Source organism: Aphanomyces invadans (assembly GCF_000520115.1).
Source record: "Aphanomyces invadans strain NJM9701 unplaced genomic scaffold supercont1.8, whole genome shotgun sequence".
Classification (NCBI taxonomy): domain Eukaryota; phylum Oomycota; class Saprolegniomycetes; order Saprolegniales; family Verrucalvaceae; genus Aphanomyces; species Aphanomyces invadans.
The window spans coordinates 1,011,332-1,026,639 of record NW_008580153.1 but is presented as its reverse complement, the minus strand read 5'-3'; the positions used below and the strand labels follow the sequence as shown (position 1 = coordinate 1,026,639).

At 51.8% G+C, this 15,308-nt stretch overlaps 4 protein-coding genes across 5 annotated transcripts; 2 read left to right on the top strand and 2 right to left on the bottom strand.

Annotated features, from left to right (window-relative positions):
* The first annotated feature begins 167 nt into the window (after positions 1 to 167).
* H310_05044 (hypothetical protein) lies at positions 168 to 10,424 on the top strand. The gene is made up of 28 exons (XM_008869654.1): positions 168 to 232; positions 289 to 331; positions 374 to 451; positions 520 to 630; positions 674 to 718; positions 777 to 803; positions 851 to 937; positions 980 to 1,093; positions 1,137 to 1,235; positions 1,286 to 1,384; positions 1,447 to 1,545; positions 1,598 to 1,699; positions 1,757 to 1,864; positions 1,929 to 2,027; positions 2,073 to 2,171; positions 2,216 to 2,595; positions 2,646 to 2,790; positions 2,849 to 3,493; positions 3,556 to 3,705; positions 3,757 to 3,951; positions 4,006 to 5,133; positions 5,190 to 6,056; positions 6,115 to 8,268; positions 8,323 to 8,666; positions 8,717 to 8,900; positions 8,956 to 9,151; positions 9,208 to 9,584; positions 9,651 to 10,424. The coding sequence occupies exons 2-28, from the start codon at positions 308 to 310 to the stop codon at positions 10,302 to 10,304; spliced, it is 8,610 nt and encodes a 2,869-aa protein (XP_008867876.1). The 5' UTR covers positions 168 to 232; positions 289 to 307; the 3' UTR covers positions 10,305 to 10,424.
* A 56-nt stretch (positions 10,425 to 10,480) lies between these two features.
* H310_05043 (hypothetical protein) lies at positions 10,481 to 12,228 on the bottom strand (the record flags this gene model as incomplete). Its single annotated transcript, XM_008869653.1, has 13 exons — positions 10,481 to 10,570; positions 10,621 to 10,725; positions 10,784 to 10,879; positions 10,922 to 11,020; positions 11,086 to 11,187; positions 11,230 to 11,334; positions 11,387 to 11,488; positions 11,546 to 11,629; positions 11,690 to 11,734; positions 11,788 to 11,832; positions 11,884 to 11,991; positions 12,058 to 12,138; positions 12,184 to 12,228. The coding sequence occupies 13 exons, from the start codon at positions 12,226 to 12,228 to the stop codon at positions 10,481 to 10,483; spliced, it is 1,107 nt and encodes a 368-aa protein (XP_008867875.1).
* A 190-nt stretch (positions 12,229 to 12,418) lies between these two features.
* H310_05042 (hypothetical protein) lies at positions 12,419 to 14,265 on the top strand. The gene is made up of 4 exons (XM_008869652.1): positions 12,419 to 12,837; positions 12,905 to 12,969; positions 13,012 to 13,370; positions 13,436 to 14,265. The coding sequence occupies exons 1-4, from the start codon at positions 12,445 to 12,447 to the stop codon at positions 14,173 to 14,175; spliced, it is 1,557 nt and encodes a 518-aa protein (XP_008867874.1). The 5' UTR covers positions 12,419 to 12,444; the 3' UTR covers positions 14,176 to 14,265.
* H310_05041 lies at positions 14,110 to 15,104 on the bottom strand (the record flags this gene model as incomplete). 2 transcript variants are annotated; one of them, XM_008869650.1, is made up of 3 exons in its annotated part: positions 14,110 to 14,451; positions 14,506 to 14,677; positions 14,728 to 15,104. In XM_008869650.1, 3 exons carry the CDS (start codon positions 15,102 to 15,104, stop codon positions 14,179 to 14,181), a joined length of 822 nt encoding a protein of 273 aa, XP_008867872.1. In that variant the 3' UTR covers positions 14,110 to 14,178. The 2 variants fall into 2 exon arrangements, with proteins under 2 accessions (XP_008867872.1, XP_008867873.1); XM_008869651.1 differs by having other exon boundaries at positions 14,110 to 14,677.
* Between the last annotated feature and the right edge of the window lie 204 nt (positions 15,105 to 15,308).

Sequence of the window (15,308 nt, the reverse complement as noted above, 5' to 3'; positions counted from 1 at the left end):
CAGAGAAAGACTGGAACGAGAACATATTGTTATCTTCCAAAATCTTACTATTTCGACCATTAGAGCATTCGTATACTAATCATATGGCTGTGAGAAGCAAGTTATCATGCGAAATAATTTGAATCGCCTTTTCGAACGATTCAAATCTAACTTGAACAATTGACACAGAGGGATCGAGATTAGGCTCACAAGTCACTTCGCCAGGGCAGCACAGACGGACACACCGTTGGGAGTACGTCCACGCCCTGCAGCCGCAATGTTCGTCATGCTCATGGCAGTAGGTCGTAGGTCTTAGGATTCTTCAGTGATGGACGCAGGAGACTTTGAGAAGGTATATGCTTGTCAGAGTCTTGCTTTGAACGAACTATGATAGAAACTCGTGTCCGCTATCGAGGGTCGTGATGCGGCACAAGTCGAAACACTTGCGAGACAGCTCAATGGAAACACTGCGGTGCGTAAAAGTACTTTAAAGTATCGCTATGTCCCTCGGGCTCACATGCTCTATGTTCTCAACAAAAGCTATTGGAAAGTCCTTCTCTCGCGCGCAGTTTCGTTATGGCTGCGGCCACCGATCTCTCGATATTTCAGCCTTTGGTGCAGGCAAAGTTCGATATCAATGCGGCCGACGAAGTAAACGAGCGTTATCCTTGAATTTTTTTCATCAAAACTGCAGGACGGAGACACTGCGCTGATGGCGGCAGTCCGTGGCATCGACTTGGTACTACAATTGCGACTAGATATCGTTCTCCATTGACATACTTTTCGGGGTTTCTTAGAAATTGTACTCAGACGACGAAATACCAGTACATTGCCGTGTTAATCGAATGTGTGAAACCAAGCCTTTTTGTAGGCTGGAGCCCCAACGAGTCAAGGTTGCCTAGAGAACGCAAAGCTGCTGTTGGACACCACCGATGCAGATGTTAATCTCGTCAATAAGGTACACACTGTGTAAGGATCCAACTGACCATCGAGTTTGTAGAGCGGGGAATCTGCACTCTTTCAAGCTGTTAATTACGGTGGCGACCAAACTTTTAAAATGGTTGACATGTTACTCCGGTCCAACAAAATCACAAATGTGGACAAGGCAGACGAGGTCGGTGTTAGGTTTCAAGGATATTTCTTCTCAAGACATGTAGGACCAAGTAACTCCTTTGCACGTTGCAGTCAAACGGGGTCTGCCTGACGTTGTGCAGCTTCTGATCAACCGAAAGGCCAGCCCACGGTCGAAAACGAGCGTAAGCTGTTCATGCTGCCAACCTGTGGCTAAGTCAATTGACCAACACAGGAGGGCAAGTCGGCGTTACATTTGGCATGCCAATATGGACACTTACCCATTGTGGAAATTCTCTTGAATTACCAGCCCGTTCTTAACGAGCTTACGGAAGTATGTACATATCTTGGGCAAAACGTGTTAAAACGCTGAGCACAAAAAACTGACCATGTTAGGATCATCAAACGCCACTTATCCTGGCTGCTTCGTGCGGCTCGATCGACATTGTTCGTTTGCTTTTGAGTCTCCACGTTGATCTCAGCATCAAGGACAAAGTAGGAATTGAGTCTATTTGTCACTTCGCTGACAATAATAATGTTCGCATAGAGTGGCATGACGGCATTGCACCAGGCTGTTTACAGAGGAGTGGACTTACCTGTGATCAAGGTTTTGGTGGAGGCCGGATCTGACGTTGGCAATATTTGTTCGGTGTGTGATGTGCTGCGTTAATGGATTGTTGTGCTAAACTGCATAACCACTTCCCAGGATGTGTATTCGGCAGATCCGATTATCAACGATGCCGTCGCGCAATCGTCGTTGAATGTCATCGAATACTTAATTCAACAAAATGCCAATATCGAAGCCACAAACCACGTACAATTGCTCATTATTATCAAGTAGCTCTTTGCTGTTTTAATCCTCGACTTTTATTCGATAGGAGGGTTTCACTCCGCTGATTGTGGCGACGCAATTTAAGCGTCACGACGTGATGAAGTTACTGTTGGAACGAGGTGCTAAACTTGAGGCCGCGGACAAGGTGGGCTGTTTTTGAGCAGCATTGTGATGTGATCATTGCATGTAGAACGGGTGCACGGCTTTGATGGAGTCTATTTTGAAGGAAGACCCAGTTGGAACCTCGATTCTTGTGGAGCATGGTGCGAGTTTGCACTCCCGAAACAAGGTCAATCCGTACGAGCTGAGACTTTTGCTCACTTCCACTTGCAGAACGGGTTTTCAGCGATTTCGTTGGCGATGTATCAAAACATTGATTTGGGCAAAGACTTGTTTAAAATGCATCAAGACAGCCTCAGAGTGTCCAACGAGCCGCCCGTCCAGCCCACTCTAGCAGCAATGCAAAAGCAGTTGTCGTCGAATGTCGGGCGGACGTTACATATTGGGGACTTGATTTATTTGAACATTGACGATGGCCTGGTGCTCGGGTGCGACGGCTTCATCCACACAGTCTTGCGACCGTCTAAGCCGTCCAACGAGTGGGAAGACTTTATCTTTTGCATTCACCCCAAGTTATCTTACGACCACGTCGACATGTCGGTCGCAGTTCACCCGTACTTTCAAACGATTGATGCGTTTTCAGAAGAAGAGCGGTGGGTAATGGCTTAAGTATATTGGTCGACTAATCGACTCTGTTCTCCAGTGAAAAGCGACGAAATGAAGGCAAGTTGCAAGAAGCCCTTGAGTCGAGAGACATAGTGAATGAAAACACGACAATTCAACTTTTTCACATCAAGTCCCAACAATACCTCCGCGTCAACCCAATGATAGCTGCGTCCAAGGCTAACGTAAGTGATACGACAAATTGAATTTTTACGATCGATCTCATCTCAATTGCGCATAAAGGTTTGCCTGGATCAACTTGCGACCTGTTACTCGTGGTTTCAGTTCCACGATGGCAAAGCCAATGTTGACAACGACATTGTGACCAACTCGCCGTTGATCCTTGTGAGTGCAAGCGTCATATCGGCGGCACAAGCGGTGCGCAAGCCGAAACCTGTGCTTCTCTTGGACAATCATGTCAAGGCCACCGTGCAAGTCGGACTGTATACAACCCACGATCCAATGGTCCTTCAGCCATTCGTGTGGAAGAACGGCGGCAACGCGATATCAGGGGCCGGTACGCGGCAAGTTCCGCTTCCTCGGTCCTACGGGTTGGACTTCAAGCGTCAAGCATCGAAAGTAAATTCTGTGTTTCATTTGGAAATGTGCAGCAAGTCAACAACGGGCGAAGTGTTGTACCAACTTCGCCATGTTGCATCGCGGTTCCTCCTCTCGATCGCTTGCCCTTGCGTCAAGAAGGACCACATCACTGCGACCTTGGTAAACCCTGAGGCGGTCGAGTCGGTGGCACAAGTCCACGTTGAACATCGATTTACCTCTCCTCAAGTTGGTAGCGGGACGAACGACATCCGAGAGTATGAGTTTCAATTTTCGCACACGTGTCCCAAGTGCTCGAAAGAATGGTTCCTTGGTGCAACGCAACACAAGGTATACTTTCGGTGTTGTGACCTACACTTCGTTTCCCACCTGCTCATCCAAACGCCCCATAGATGGTGTGGAAGCACACAGGTGACTGGCTTTTGGGAGAGCCCATTTCAGCGGAATTCACGAGGAAGGTGCACCATGTGTGTGTATGGAGAGAAGCGTTCTTGGCATTTTCACTCACTGCGTTGGAGTACTTGAACGGCACAAACCATGCAGTACGCATACTCCCTCTATTCTTTGATATCTAAGTTTTATCTTTGTGGTAGTCGTTTCAACACAGTATTGAAGCCGTCATGGTGGCCTGCAAACAAATGTACTCGTTGATGGAAGGTCAAGAGTTTGACGAAGTGGTCAATTTTTTGCAACAAACGTGCTCGGATGTTGAAATTCTTGAAGCGATGTTCCTCGCCACTTCAATTTTCCGATGCATGGACAAGATGCAAGGCTTTGAGCAGTTAATGGTGTGACACTCGTACAAATTGTTTGGGACACGGCTGACTGCGTCCCACCCCTAGGTCACCTTTTTCAAGGCTATGCGGGTGTTGGTGGTCGGCAATGACCTGAATGAAGTGTACTTGCACGAGCAATTTGGAGACCGGCTGGGGCAAATCAAGATCTTGACCGGGTTGGACATCAAGTTTGCAACTGCATATGTTGATGCCCGCATCATCATGACCAACATGATTGCCAAAAACTCAGGGGCAGTCTCGCATCTCTTGGACAAAATCAATGCGGAACACATAGTCCCTGGCAACTGGACGACCACAGCGCAATTTTTCATTGCCTTGAGCTTGGCCGAGCGCAAAGATGCCTTGATTTCCAAGAAACTGTACGACCACGAAATGAGTATCACTGACACGTGGGTCGCCAAGTGGGACACTTGTGCGATCCAAACGCTTCTGTACGGCGACAATATCCGAGTTCGCTGGTACGACGTCCAATCACAAGACACGTTGAATATCCTCAACCGCAATGGTGTTGTGGGTCTTGTACCTGAAACTGTGGTGCGCAAGGAGCCGTATCATGTGACCCTTCCTCTCGAGTGTATCTTGGACGGCTCATTGCGAGGTCAATCGACTCCCCTTGTCGACGAGTGGATTGCTTTGTACGTGCATCAACTCAAGCTCGTGTCAGCGTTGTGTGAGAAGAATATCAAGGTGCGACGCCATTTCCAGCCAAAATTCCCCAAGGGAGTTCTATTTGGTGGAATCCTGTCCATGAAGCTTCCGTTTGAAATTCGTACTCTGTACTTGGAACTTCTGCACTATTTGTATTTGCCCGCGACATCCATGCTTGAGAACGTGCAGCTGTCCAACCTGTTTCTCGACTTGAAGATCAACAGAGAGAACCCACTTGAGGAAGAAATGCCGGCCCTATACACCCTGCTTGATATGACGCTGCACGATGTGGTGGAAAATAGCGTCGCGTACTTTGGATTTCTCCGTGAAATGCTTAACTTCGTCGACCGGGTCATCATGCTTGGGTACTGCGGTACTAATCCTGAAGGCTACAAAAATTTGTTCGAGTCGCTCTATGCCACCGGAATGAAATGCGATGGCGTGGTGAAGTTCGAGTCCAGCGCTGATCGGTTGACGTTGAATCCGTTGAATCTGTCCTGCAACACCGTGTATGGCGTAGCAAATGTACGTGACGCACTCATGTGTATCTTATCTAATACTCAAACTTGAACAATTCATAGGTCGTGGTGTGCCAAAGGAAACTCGTTGCCTTGATGCGCAAGGTCCTTCGATGCAGAGCTGCTATGTCGAATGACACTATCGTCATTGGCAAAGAAATTGTCCAGTACTTGTCGAGCTTGCTCGTTCACAATGATACGTTGGTGGCGCAGGAGGCATTTGTTACTTTATCCGAGGTGCTTCCGACCCCAAACTTCTCCTGGCTCCGTGATGGGAAGCCGCTCTGTCAAGTTTATCAAGGTGGAGAATTCAACGATGCCCTTTGTCAGATTATCCACGAAGCGCACGTTGTGTTTGACTTGAACGAACACACGTACCATGGCCATGTCGAGAGGTTGCACATGAACATCAAGGACGAGGGTCGCAAGACGAACAAGCGGTCATCCCGCGATCCACTCCAGGTGGCTATTCAACGCGTCAAAAAGTGGACGCGCAATGTCGTGTCGAACTCGACACTAAAACGCTTGCTTCGCATCGCTCAAATTCCTGAGCGTACGATTGCATACCTCGAGGAAGCCCTGGCACGCGGGGCGTTTGTCGTTCCTTCCAACGACGAATTGGCGCTCGAGTTGGAGTACTACAAGAAATTTCTCATCAACAAGGACAACTTCGACAATATCACTAAAGGCAACTTACACTTTCGCGTGATTAAGGAACAAGCGGTCAAGGACCGCGCCGCATTGGCGCATGACCTTCTCTCCTTGCTTCAAAACTTCACGGCCCATCTGACAGAGGAGTACAGTTTGCGGTTGTTGGTGTTAGTGGTGCCGCTCGTGAACGACAATTACACCCTGGTGAAGGATGTGGCGTACTTGGTACTCAAGATGCTTCGCCAACCCAACGCAGTCGTCGACAATCGATATTCAGACGTAAGTGTCGCGTCATGTGTGTTGACGTCCACACGTTTAAACATTTGGTGTCGAATAGGTGTTCCAAGCACTACTCAAGCACGCCCACTACAACGAACCGGCGGGCGAGTGCGTCTTGCACATGCTTCGAGAATCTCAGTCGGAAACGTGGAAGAACGAAGCGAGCTACCACTTGTTCTATTCGGACTTTGACCTAAAATCGCTCTTGATCGGGTACCCGAAGGAGCTTTACGTGTTCGACCTCCTGTGCCTTGTGGCTGACGGCACGACCAACGAGCGAATCTACGGTCATCTCGAGTGCAAGTCGCTTTTGTCACTCAAGTGGATTGTCCAGTTAATTACGGATCCCCAAGCCACTCCCAAGCATCACCGAGTTGGCCTCGCATTGGCCAAGACCTTGTACTTGGACAGTGATTTGGAGACCGGGTGGGTCTCCACTCAACTAGATACGCTGCGCCAAGCCTTAGACTTTTGCCGCAACATGTTGCTTACGACAGACAACTATGACGTGGTCGTGCACGGCGTAGTTCCGTTCTTGAAGGCGTGGATTGCCGTGGATAACATTCACACCAAGAATCCCATCGTCGTGGACTTTCACAAGTCGCTGGTCTCAGATATGAAGGTGATTCTAGACCGTCTGGACGTCCTGAGCGACTTGCATTTGTTTACTTGCGCCAATGTGGCGTATCCGCTGGTCCATGTCGTGCAGTCCCTGACCCAATTGACCGTATGCGCTTCCAAAGCGCTCGTATCCAACACTCGCAACGACATTGCTCGAGCGTACGGATGGCCGGTGAAGAAGTCACCGCCTCAAAATTGCTGCTACATCCCGTTTGTCCAAGGAGCGCGGTCGCTCCTCGTGAGCCACGCCTCCAGCCAGTTGCTGGAAAACCCACATCTTCTAAAGGACAGGCTAGTGGAGGGGGCATTTCAACGCCTGCAGGCAACGTCGATTCCAAACGCGACGCTTCAAGATTTGATGATCGTTGGCAAGCATTTGCTCAAGTTGGAGCAAGAGGCCACCCAATGCGATCAGGACTTGATATCGCTCATCTTGGCGCACAATGAGATCTCAATTTCCAAGACGAAGAAACACAGCCAACCTTCGAGGTGGGCGACTGTCTCCCCACAATTGACTCGCTTAAAAGCAGCTTTGGCATTCCGTCCGTCTATCGCACGCGATAAAACCTTCCGTGGCAAAACTTACCAGTCGTTGGATGTACCCATGCAAACCCATGTCAGCGTCGTCGTGGACAAGGTGAACAATAGTTCGAGCGCAGACACGTATGCCCACTGGAAGAACTCATACGAACCGTTGGATCCGCAAACGTTGATGCAGTGCCTGGTGCGGCTCATCACGCGGTCGTCGTCGTCGTCGTTGCTTGGCTTGCGCGTGTTCATCCAAGCGCTTACATCGAAGCGGTTGGCGGGTGAGGATACCCACACGGAGGACGAGAAGGCGCTGCTGCAAGCGCGCTTGGAATGGAAGCAACTCTTGTCAACAGCGGTCAAGTCGGACGTGACGTCGCTCGTGTTTTGGTGCATCAAGGAAAGCATGGAGGAGGTTTCGAACCCTGTCAAGAGCCGTCTCGCCCTCAATTTGATCAGCGAATTGCTAGTCGATGGATTCGAAGAAGCCCAAGACGCGTTGTACGCTGGGTACGTGGCGCTCGACGACAACTTTCGGTCGTACTTGTTTGGGTTCTTGATGTCACACATCAACGGCCCTTCCCACGAAGCAAGCATCGTGTCGCTGACACTGTTTCAGCTGCTGTGCGAAGGCCACCACACGAATTGGCAAAACATCATGCGCAGCAGTCGGTTCAATCGAAGTGTTCTGGACACTGTCATCAACTTAATGTCTCGCATTTGCAAGCAGTCGGACAATGTATTTTCGCTCAAGGACGTCAAAGTAATCACCAAGGTGCTGTGCTTCCTGAGCGAGGCGTGCCAAGGCCCGTGCCTGGAGAACCAGCAATTTCTGGCCGAGTCGGTCGTCCCCCGCTTGTGCGCCGACATTGCGCTGGGCAAGCCGCAATGCGAAAATGGCCAGTACCCGCTGCAAGTAGCCAAACTCAAGCACAACGTCAACATTCTCTTGTTGTCGATGGTCGAAGGCCGCGACGATTCCCTGGTTCACCTCCACTACGTTGAATTGATTCCGCCACAGGAGATGTGTCGAGTGCTGTCTGCGAACCGCAAGAAGATCAAGGTTCGAAATGTTTACATGGCTGCATGCATTCTCCCAACGTCACATCCTCCATAGGACTTACAAGCCGACAAAAACTACACCTTGGCGAACGTGGTGTTTGCTGAGTCGATCGAGCTACTCCGGTTGGCATACTCGCTCCTGTCCAAGGTCACCAACACCGTCGACCCGCTCTACTACTTTGGCAAGGGTTGGAACGAGGCTCTCAACGAAAACGTGGCGTTTTTTGCCAAGCAAGTCATCAATGTCGAGGTAGTCCGCGGTGATACAGAGATCCAAGTATACTTTCCCCGTCCCCGCGAATCGCGGTTCCTAAGCCTCCGCGAGAAGAAGCGCCTCATGGACATCATGGAGTTTGGCGAAGACAATGCGTTGGCGGCGTTTACGTCCGCCGAGTCACGGTAGAATCCACGATGCGCAAGGGGTATTGGCATCTGACAGGAACGTGTAGCAATATCGCGGAGGAGCTTCGGACTCGTCAAATTCTTGCCCAAAACCCCACGTACGAGTGGATGACGGAGCACCAGACGCTAATCCGGCAAGCCATGTTTGTCTTGTGCTTTTACATCAATTTTGTCATGGTACTGGGTCTGTCGATCGACCCGGACGACTCGACTCCCACTGTCCACATTTATGTACGTTTGAACTCCACGGTGTCGCCATTTTTACATTTTTACAATCGTTATGCAGTCGTATTGGACGTTATCGGGACTCGGTGGTGTGTTTTGCATCTTGTGCAGCAGTTTGTGGTTGTACAACATTGCGACGGAGACGTCGTTCTCGTACGCGAGACAAAAGCTCAAGCCGGCCAAGTTGCGCAAAATGAGAATGAAAGAAGTGCGTAATGAAGTGTGGAGTGCAATTGGCGAAGCGTTCTACGCGATCGGTGCGTCAATGCCGATCCAAGACGATTTGTTGTGTGCTCATGGTGGATGGTGTTAGGTGGATGGGTGGCAGTGTACGCGGCCATCACGATGGTGTATGGCACGGACGACTCGCTGACGTATATCACGGCCGTCGTGTCGTTGGCGTATGTGCTATATATCGTCCTGCTTGCGATCCGAAAAGTGTCTGGGATCTTTCACTTTTCGTATATCACGGACGACAAGGTGAAGAACCGCCAAGTTCGCATTTCGAACGTCCTGTTTTGGTTCAACGCTATCGTGGACACGCTGATCAAGGACAACGTCGTCGTGTTCACGATCTACACGATCTGTGCGTTCATGGGGCTTTCCAGCGACATCTCCACGCAGGCCTATGTCTATTACGGGTTCCCTCTTCTCGACATTCTTGCCATCAACGCGCGTCTGTCGAATATTGTACGTTTCCTGGGCCAACCTCGCACCACCAGTGTCATCTAACGTCTGGCTTTGGCGATGCGATAGCTCAAGGCTGTGACGTCGAACCTCGTGCCACTCGGTGTGACGATGGCTTTTGGCACGATTGTGATCTACCTCTTCTCCTTGATCGGGTTCTTTCGGTTCCAGGAGTTGATGACCAACGACGACGGCCCCCAGTGCTCGTCCATGATGCAGTGCTACTTGACATACATCCATTATGGCCTCTTGAGTGGCGGCGGGATTGGCGACTACATGTCTGGCACGATGGCGCACCCACTCGACTACTCGGACAATGTGTCCTTCTTCGAGCGCCTCGTGTATGACCTGGCATTCTACATCATCATTTTGCTTCTGCTCATCAACTTGATTATGGGTATCATCATCGACTCGTTCACGTCGTTGCGTGAAGCGTCCGAGAAGAAGCAAGAAATCGAAAGCAGCATCTGCTTGGTGTGTACCGACACAAAGGACGACATTGAATACCGCGGCATCTTGATGGGCGTCACCAACAGCTTCAAGAAGCACACGGAAGAGGAGCACAACCTGTGGAACTACCTCTTCTTTATCATGTACTTGGAGTCGAAACCGGCCACGGACTTGAACGGAACCGAGTCGTTTGTACGTCAGAAGCTCCTTGCCAAGGAAATGTCGTGGATTCCCAAGAAGAAGGGCGAGTCGACACGACCAGCAGATGCCTAAGCAACGCGTTCGTACAATTTGAAATACATGTTACATCATTTTCTTTGAAGCGAACGGCAGCTCTAACCATCCTCGAGTCCTCACGCAAAGGAATTGCCCCAATGGAAACTGCATCCTGAACTCCGCTGTCTCCAACTCTGATGTGTAGGATCAAATGAAAATTCTACACGCGACGTCTACGGCGGCCCTCCGTCCCATGACTCGAGCAACTCGACCATATCGGGGCGATTCCATTGCTGAGCCAGCATTGTCGGAGTTTTCCCAGCCTAATTGCATGCTCGTCATCCTGTCGTCGGGACGGACGTAGGAGAGATACCTCATTCACACAACCGCTCGCAGCACCAGACTTCAACAAGAACAGCGCCACATCCAGTGAAGACACGATGGCCGCGTCGTGCATGATCGAGTTGGCCATGTCGTCCTAGTGTGGAAGATGCACACGATGACAACGCCTTTGACGTTGCAAGATGCTGGCCTACCACGTTGTTAATGTCCGAGTTGGCGTCCACCAGGCACTCGACGATGGGCAGGGCCGCCTCGCAGCACGCTGCATGATGGAGGGCCGTCATGCCAATCTACAAACGCATGACAACTCATTGGTCAAGGATGTGGTATACCGAATCCTTCTTGGTCACATCTGCACGTGCTTGGACCAGAACTTGGACGATATCGAGTGACCCGACCATGACCGCCATCATCAACGGCGTTTGCAAATCCTAATCGAATTCCAAGAGAATCGACGAAAATTACCCGCGCAGTGCTCCTTCCATCTCGTCCTTACGCTGTTTGGGGCGTCCAGGTCAATGCCACAGCACTGGACGAGTTCGTTCACCACGTCGACACAGCCAGATTGGCATGCCAGGGACAGGACAGACTCGCCGTCCTATGCTGCTAAGTGAGTCGTTTAATTCTTCTAACGATGTACCAATGTCGTCGCGTTCACGTCTTGGGGGTCGTGGCGTGCCAGCAACAGCCGGACGTTCTCCACTTGGCCCATCCGGGCGGCATGATGCAGCGCCATGTACCCTTTCTACGGGGCATCGTCGCCTGCTGGTCGATTCGCTCAAATTCTCGAAGCGCACCTCGTCCACGCAATCGACAGTGCACATTGCGCCAACTAGCTCTTGAACAATGACATGTTCCCCGCTGCACTGCACTGCGTGATGCAATGCTGTGCTTCCAGTCTATCACACCCTCGAGCCGTGACGGACGTGAGAACACAAGAGGCCGTGTCGACGAACGTGATCCACAGCGTCCACGCATGCGCCATGCGCCAAGAGCTGCTGAACGTTAGCCAACGATTCGACGAAGGAACACTCAGCCACCTACAACGGACAAGTGAGTCGGAATCGCCACGGACGACTCGTCAGGTCGACATATCGTACGCCGTCGTTGGCCGGAGCTTCGTCATTGCCATGGTCAAGGGCATCCTACGTGTGGGGAGTTACACTTTGTTCGTGTGGAAGCTATGGCTGATTTGCACCGAGTCTTTCCCGCGAGCTGCAATCATCAACGCCGTCGTGCCTTCCTAAAGATGAGACTTCGTGAGCGCTGCATGCCGCTTCTTGCGGCAGCATACCTCGTCGCATGCGTCCACGTCAAAGTGGGCATCCAAAAACAGCTTCAGGATGGACGCGTCTCGCCCGGCGGCTTCAAGGAAGCCACTGGTCAATGGTTCGCGCAAGTCCTATCATCGCACGGAGGAGGTTCAACCAGCAGCAGAGGTCGCTGAGGAAATGGCGCGGTGTCTTACGGAGTTGTTTTGCACGTCAATCTTGGCCAGCATGGCTTGGACCTGGCCATGATCGCGTTGGGAAATCGAACAAAGGAGCGCCTACACACATGCTGGTCACGGTGACGACCCAACCTCTTGACGAACGTTGTCAAACGCGACGACTTCGGCAAGGGTCAGTGGAAGCGTCATGTAGCGCGATACACGAAAACGTGAGATGGCCGCGCCCTGCACGTCGAGTTGACACGGACTGGCGCCACCCGACCTGTCCAATCCTCACCGAGCACTCGCCGCAGACAGTGTGAAATCCGTACAGTGCATGGCGTTTGTACCGCGCCATGCGTCGTTGAACTTCAAAAACAATTCCAGTCACGCAAGATAACGAGCTGTCTATGTCTCAGCGACAGGATGGTATCCATGTGCTGGGGCGACGGTCGGGAATGGCTGGTGCATATCCCCAACGGCGGCCGCAGCAGGCATCGGCGCGCGTGTCGTACGGCGGATCGCCAGTTACAACATGAATCGAACGACGGTTACAACAAGGCACTTGGCACACAGACCGACATGGGCAACGTGACTGCATCGGTCGCCGGTGGCGCTGCAGCACTCAAGTCTGGAGCATCTACATCGGTGAAGCAACCTGCACCACTGACGGAGAAGCCTCCAGGAAAGGTGCCAGCCGCCCCAACTGACAAGCAGCTCTTGTTTATCGAGGATCAGGTGGCCCAGCGCGCCGATTGGAATGGCGAAAATGTGCTTGTCTGCATGAAGCGGCTCTTTGGGGGCTTGACCGAATCTGAGGTAGTACTTCGTTGTCGCGGCACAGGAAGGCTACCGTTCGGACCTCCCCATGACGACATTCCTGTAGTCTGAGTGTCGAAAACGACGGCAGAAAGTTGACAAATTCGTGCCCGGCGTGCACAACTCGTTCACGTAAGTCTGTCGTGGCCAATGGACGCGTCATGAGCGCTGTAGATTCAAACTCAACGTGGACGGCACGACGGCTTTTGCGAGGAACCCGCGAGTAATCGCGGCAGCCACGACCATCTCGACGTTTCTCCGTCGTCGGATGTACCGTGCTCGGTGGAAGCAAGCGGTGCTCGTCCTAGTCCACCGTCTCCGCGACGAGCAAAGGTTACAGCGCGAAGAGGCTGCGTTGGAGCACACGATTTGTCGGTTCCGCGAGATTCTCAAGGAAGGGTTCACCGCGTCCAAGGTGTCGGTGCACGGCAACCTCAAGACAATTCAGCTTCGCCTTGTCATCGACACAACGTTCGACGAATGCTATTTAACATGGACGCCGTCCAAGAAGCGCGATCCCCGCGTCATGCTCCGTGCGTCCACCGCCCTTTCATGTTTGTTCCCTCAGGCGAAACTCTGACGCGCTCTTACATTGCAGACGAGATCGAGTCGGTCGTGCCTGCGAGGAAGGACATGGAGACTGCCGCTGTTCCCGTGTATCTCCTCCGCAAAGTCAGCTATCGGAGAACGTTCGTCTTGTACATTCGCACTGCACATGCCAAGGGAAAGCCGCAGTTGCCTCGTCGGATGATCCTTCAAGTGTCCAACGCGAAAGAGCGTGACTTTTTTGTCAAAGGGTTTCAGCGCTACCTCGACAACAGGACAGGCGAAGGCTACATGGACGCCGCGGGTGTGCCGCGCATGGACACTCGACGGGCAGCGCTTTCGTACTTTAACCCGCCGGCGGTGTCCCCTCCAACCAACTCGTGTCATCCACCGGCAATGTCACGGCTCGAGGAGTTGGAATTCAAAGAACACAAGCGAATTCAACCCAAGCGGTCGTCACTGATAATCGTCGAGCCAGCAACATCATCTTCCATCGACGTGTTAAGCGGTGACGAAGACTATGATGGCGATACACCTGTGGGTCGTCAGCCCAAGCGCATCTCGTCTCTATCGTCCACCAGCCGTGCTAATGGCACCGTCGAGGAAAAGTCCCCGGCGCCACTGCTCTCGCATTTGTACTCGACACGATACGACGACATGGATATGAAAGCGGCCGAGGCAGCTTTATCATCGTCGCAGGCGCTGACGACGCAGCAAGTGCACATGCTGGACGAAGAAGAGCACCTTAGTTCAGTCTTTGATCGAATGCTGGCAAGGCAGCAACAACGTTAGGAGTTAGTCGAATTTGTTGGTGTTGACTGGGAACTGCCGACGCAGGGCGTCCATGTGGGGCGGATACAATGGAACGAACGCGAGATCCCACGAGCCAAACACTTGGTGCAAGTTGGATGGGATGCCGATGTCGTAATAGTTGACGAATCCGATCGTGCCCCGTTTTTCGCAGTATTCGAGCGTGGTGAGGTTGCACATGCACAGAAAGAGGTGCATCCCGAAGAAGACGAGGAGGGCGAGCCCGACGCAGGCGCTGCTAAAGCCAACGAGTACAATCTAGGAGGTTCGAGCGACCGACGTCGATAGAAATGGGAAAACCAAGTGAACTACCTGGGTATGCGATGCCGTAAACTGGAACGAACTGGCCGCAATGTCCTGGGCGAGGAGGTCGATTGCTTTGGCGAAGACGAATTTCCAGATCAAGAATGCCGTTTCCAAACTAACAAACGCACTCCACCACAGAAACAGGACAAAGAACTTGTAGTTTTCGAGCCCAATGCATCTACAGGCAGCGTTAGGATAGTGTTTGGCCACCGGATTGTGGGGCTGTACTTGTTGAGGAACACACAGTGGTGATCCATCTTGGCAATGCACGACCTGCACGCGCTGCAATGGTGCGTCCGGTCGGGCTTGGGCACTTCGCATTTGCGGCAGTGCCGCTTTTCGCCGTTGTACTTCAGTTCAATGGACTCTTCACATTGGATATGCTTGGTGCTGTCAATGGTCACTCGCGCAGCCATGCACCGTCCGAGGCTCGCGAGCATGATGAAAAAGCTCGTGTTGTACTGAATCCAATACGAAACAGGCAGGGTGACGAGCCCCATGGAATTAAGCGCAAACCCACTGAATATCCACACAATCAGCACCGCGACGGCCGCAGGAAGCAGCCATCGAAGACTTGACGGCAACGTTTTCCACGAGCTACACATTGCTTGTCAACACTTCAGCACAAACATCCGGACATTATCCGGATGTGTCACCATTTGCTGGCCAGCGGTGATTGGCCAAAAATATTCACACTATTTCAGGTCCTACCTACCGAAGTCCCTACGACGGCTGCACGCTTTCAAACAATCCCAGGGCGACAGCAAAGGTCGCCCATGAATTGCAGTGATCATTTTTTCGTGTGCTTG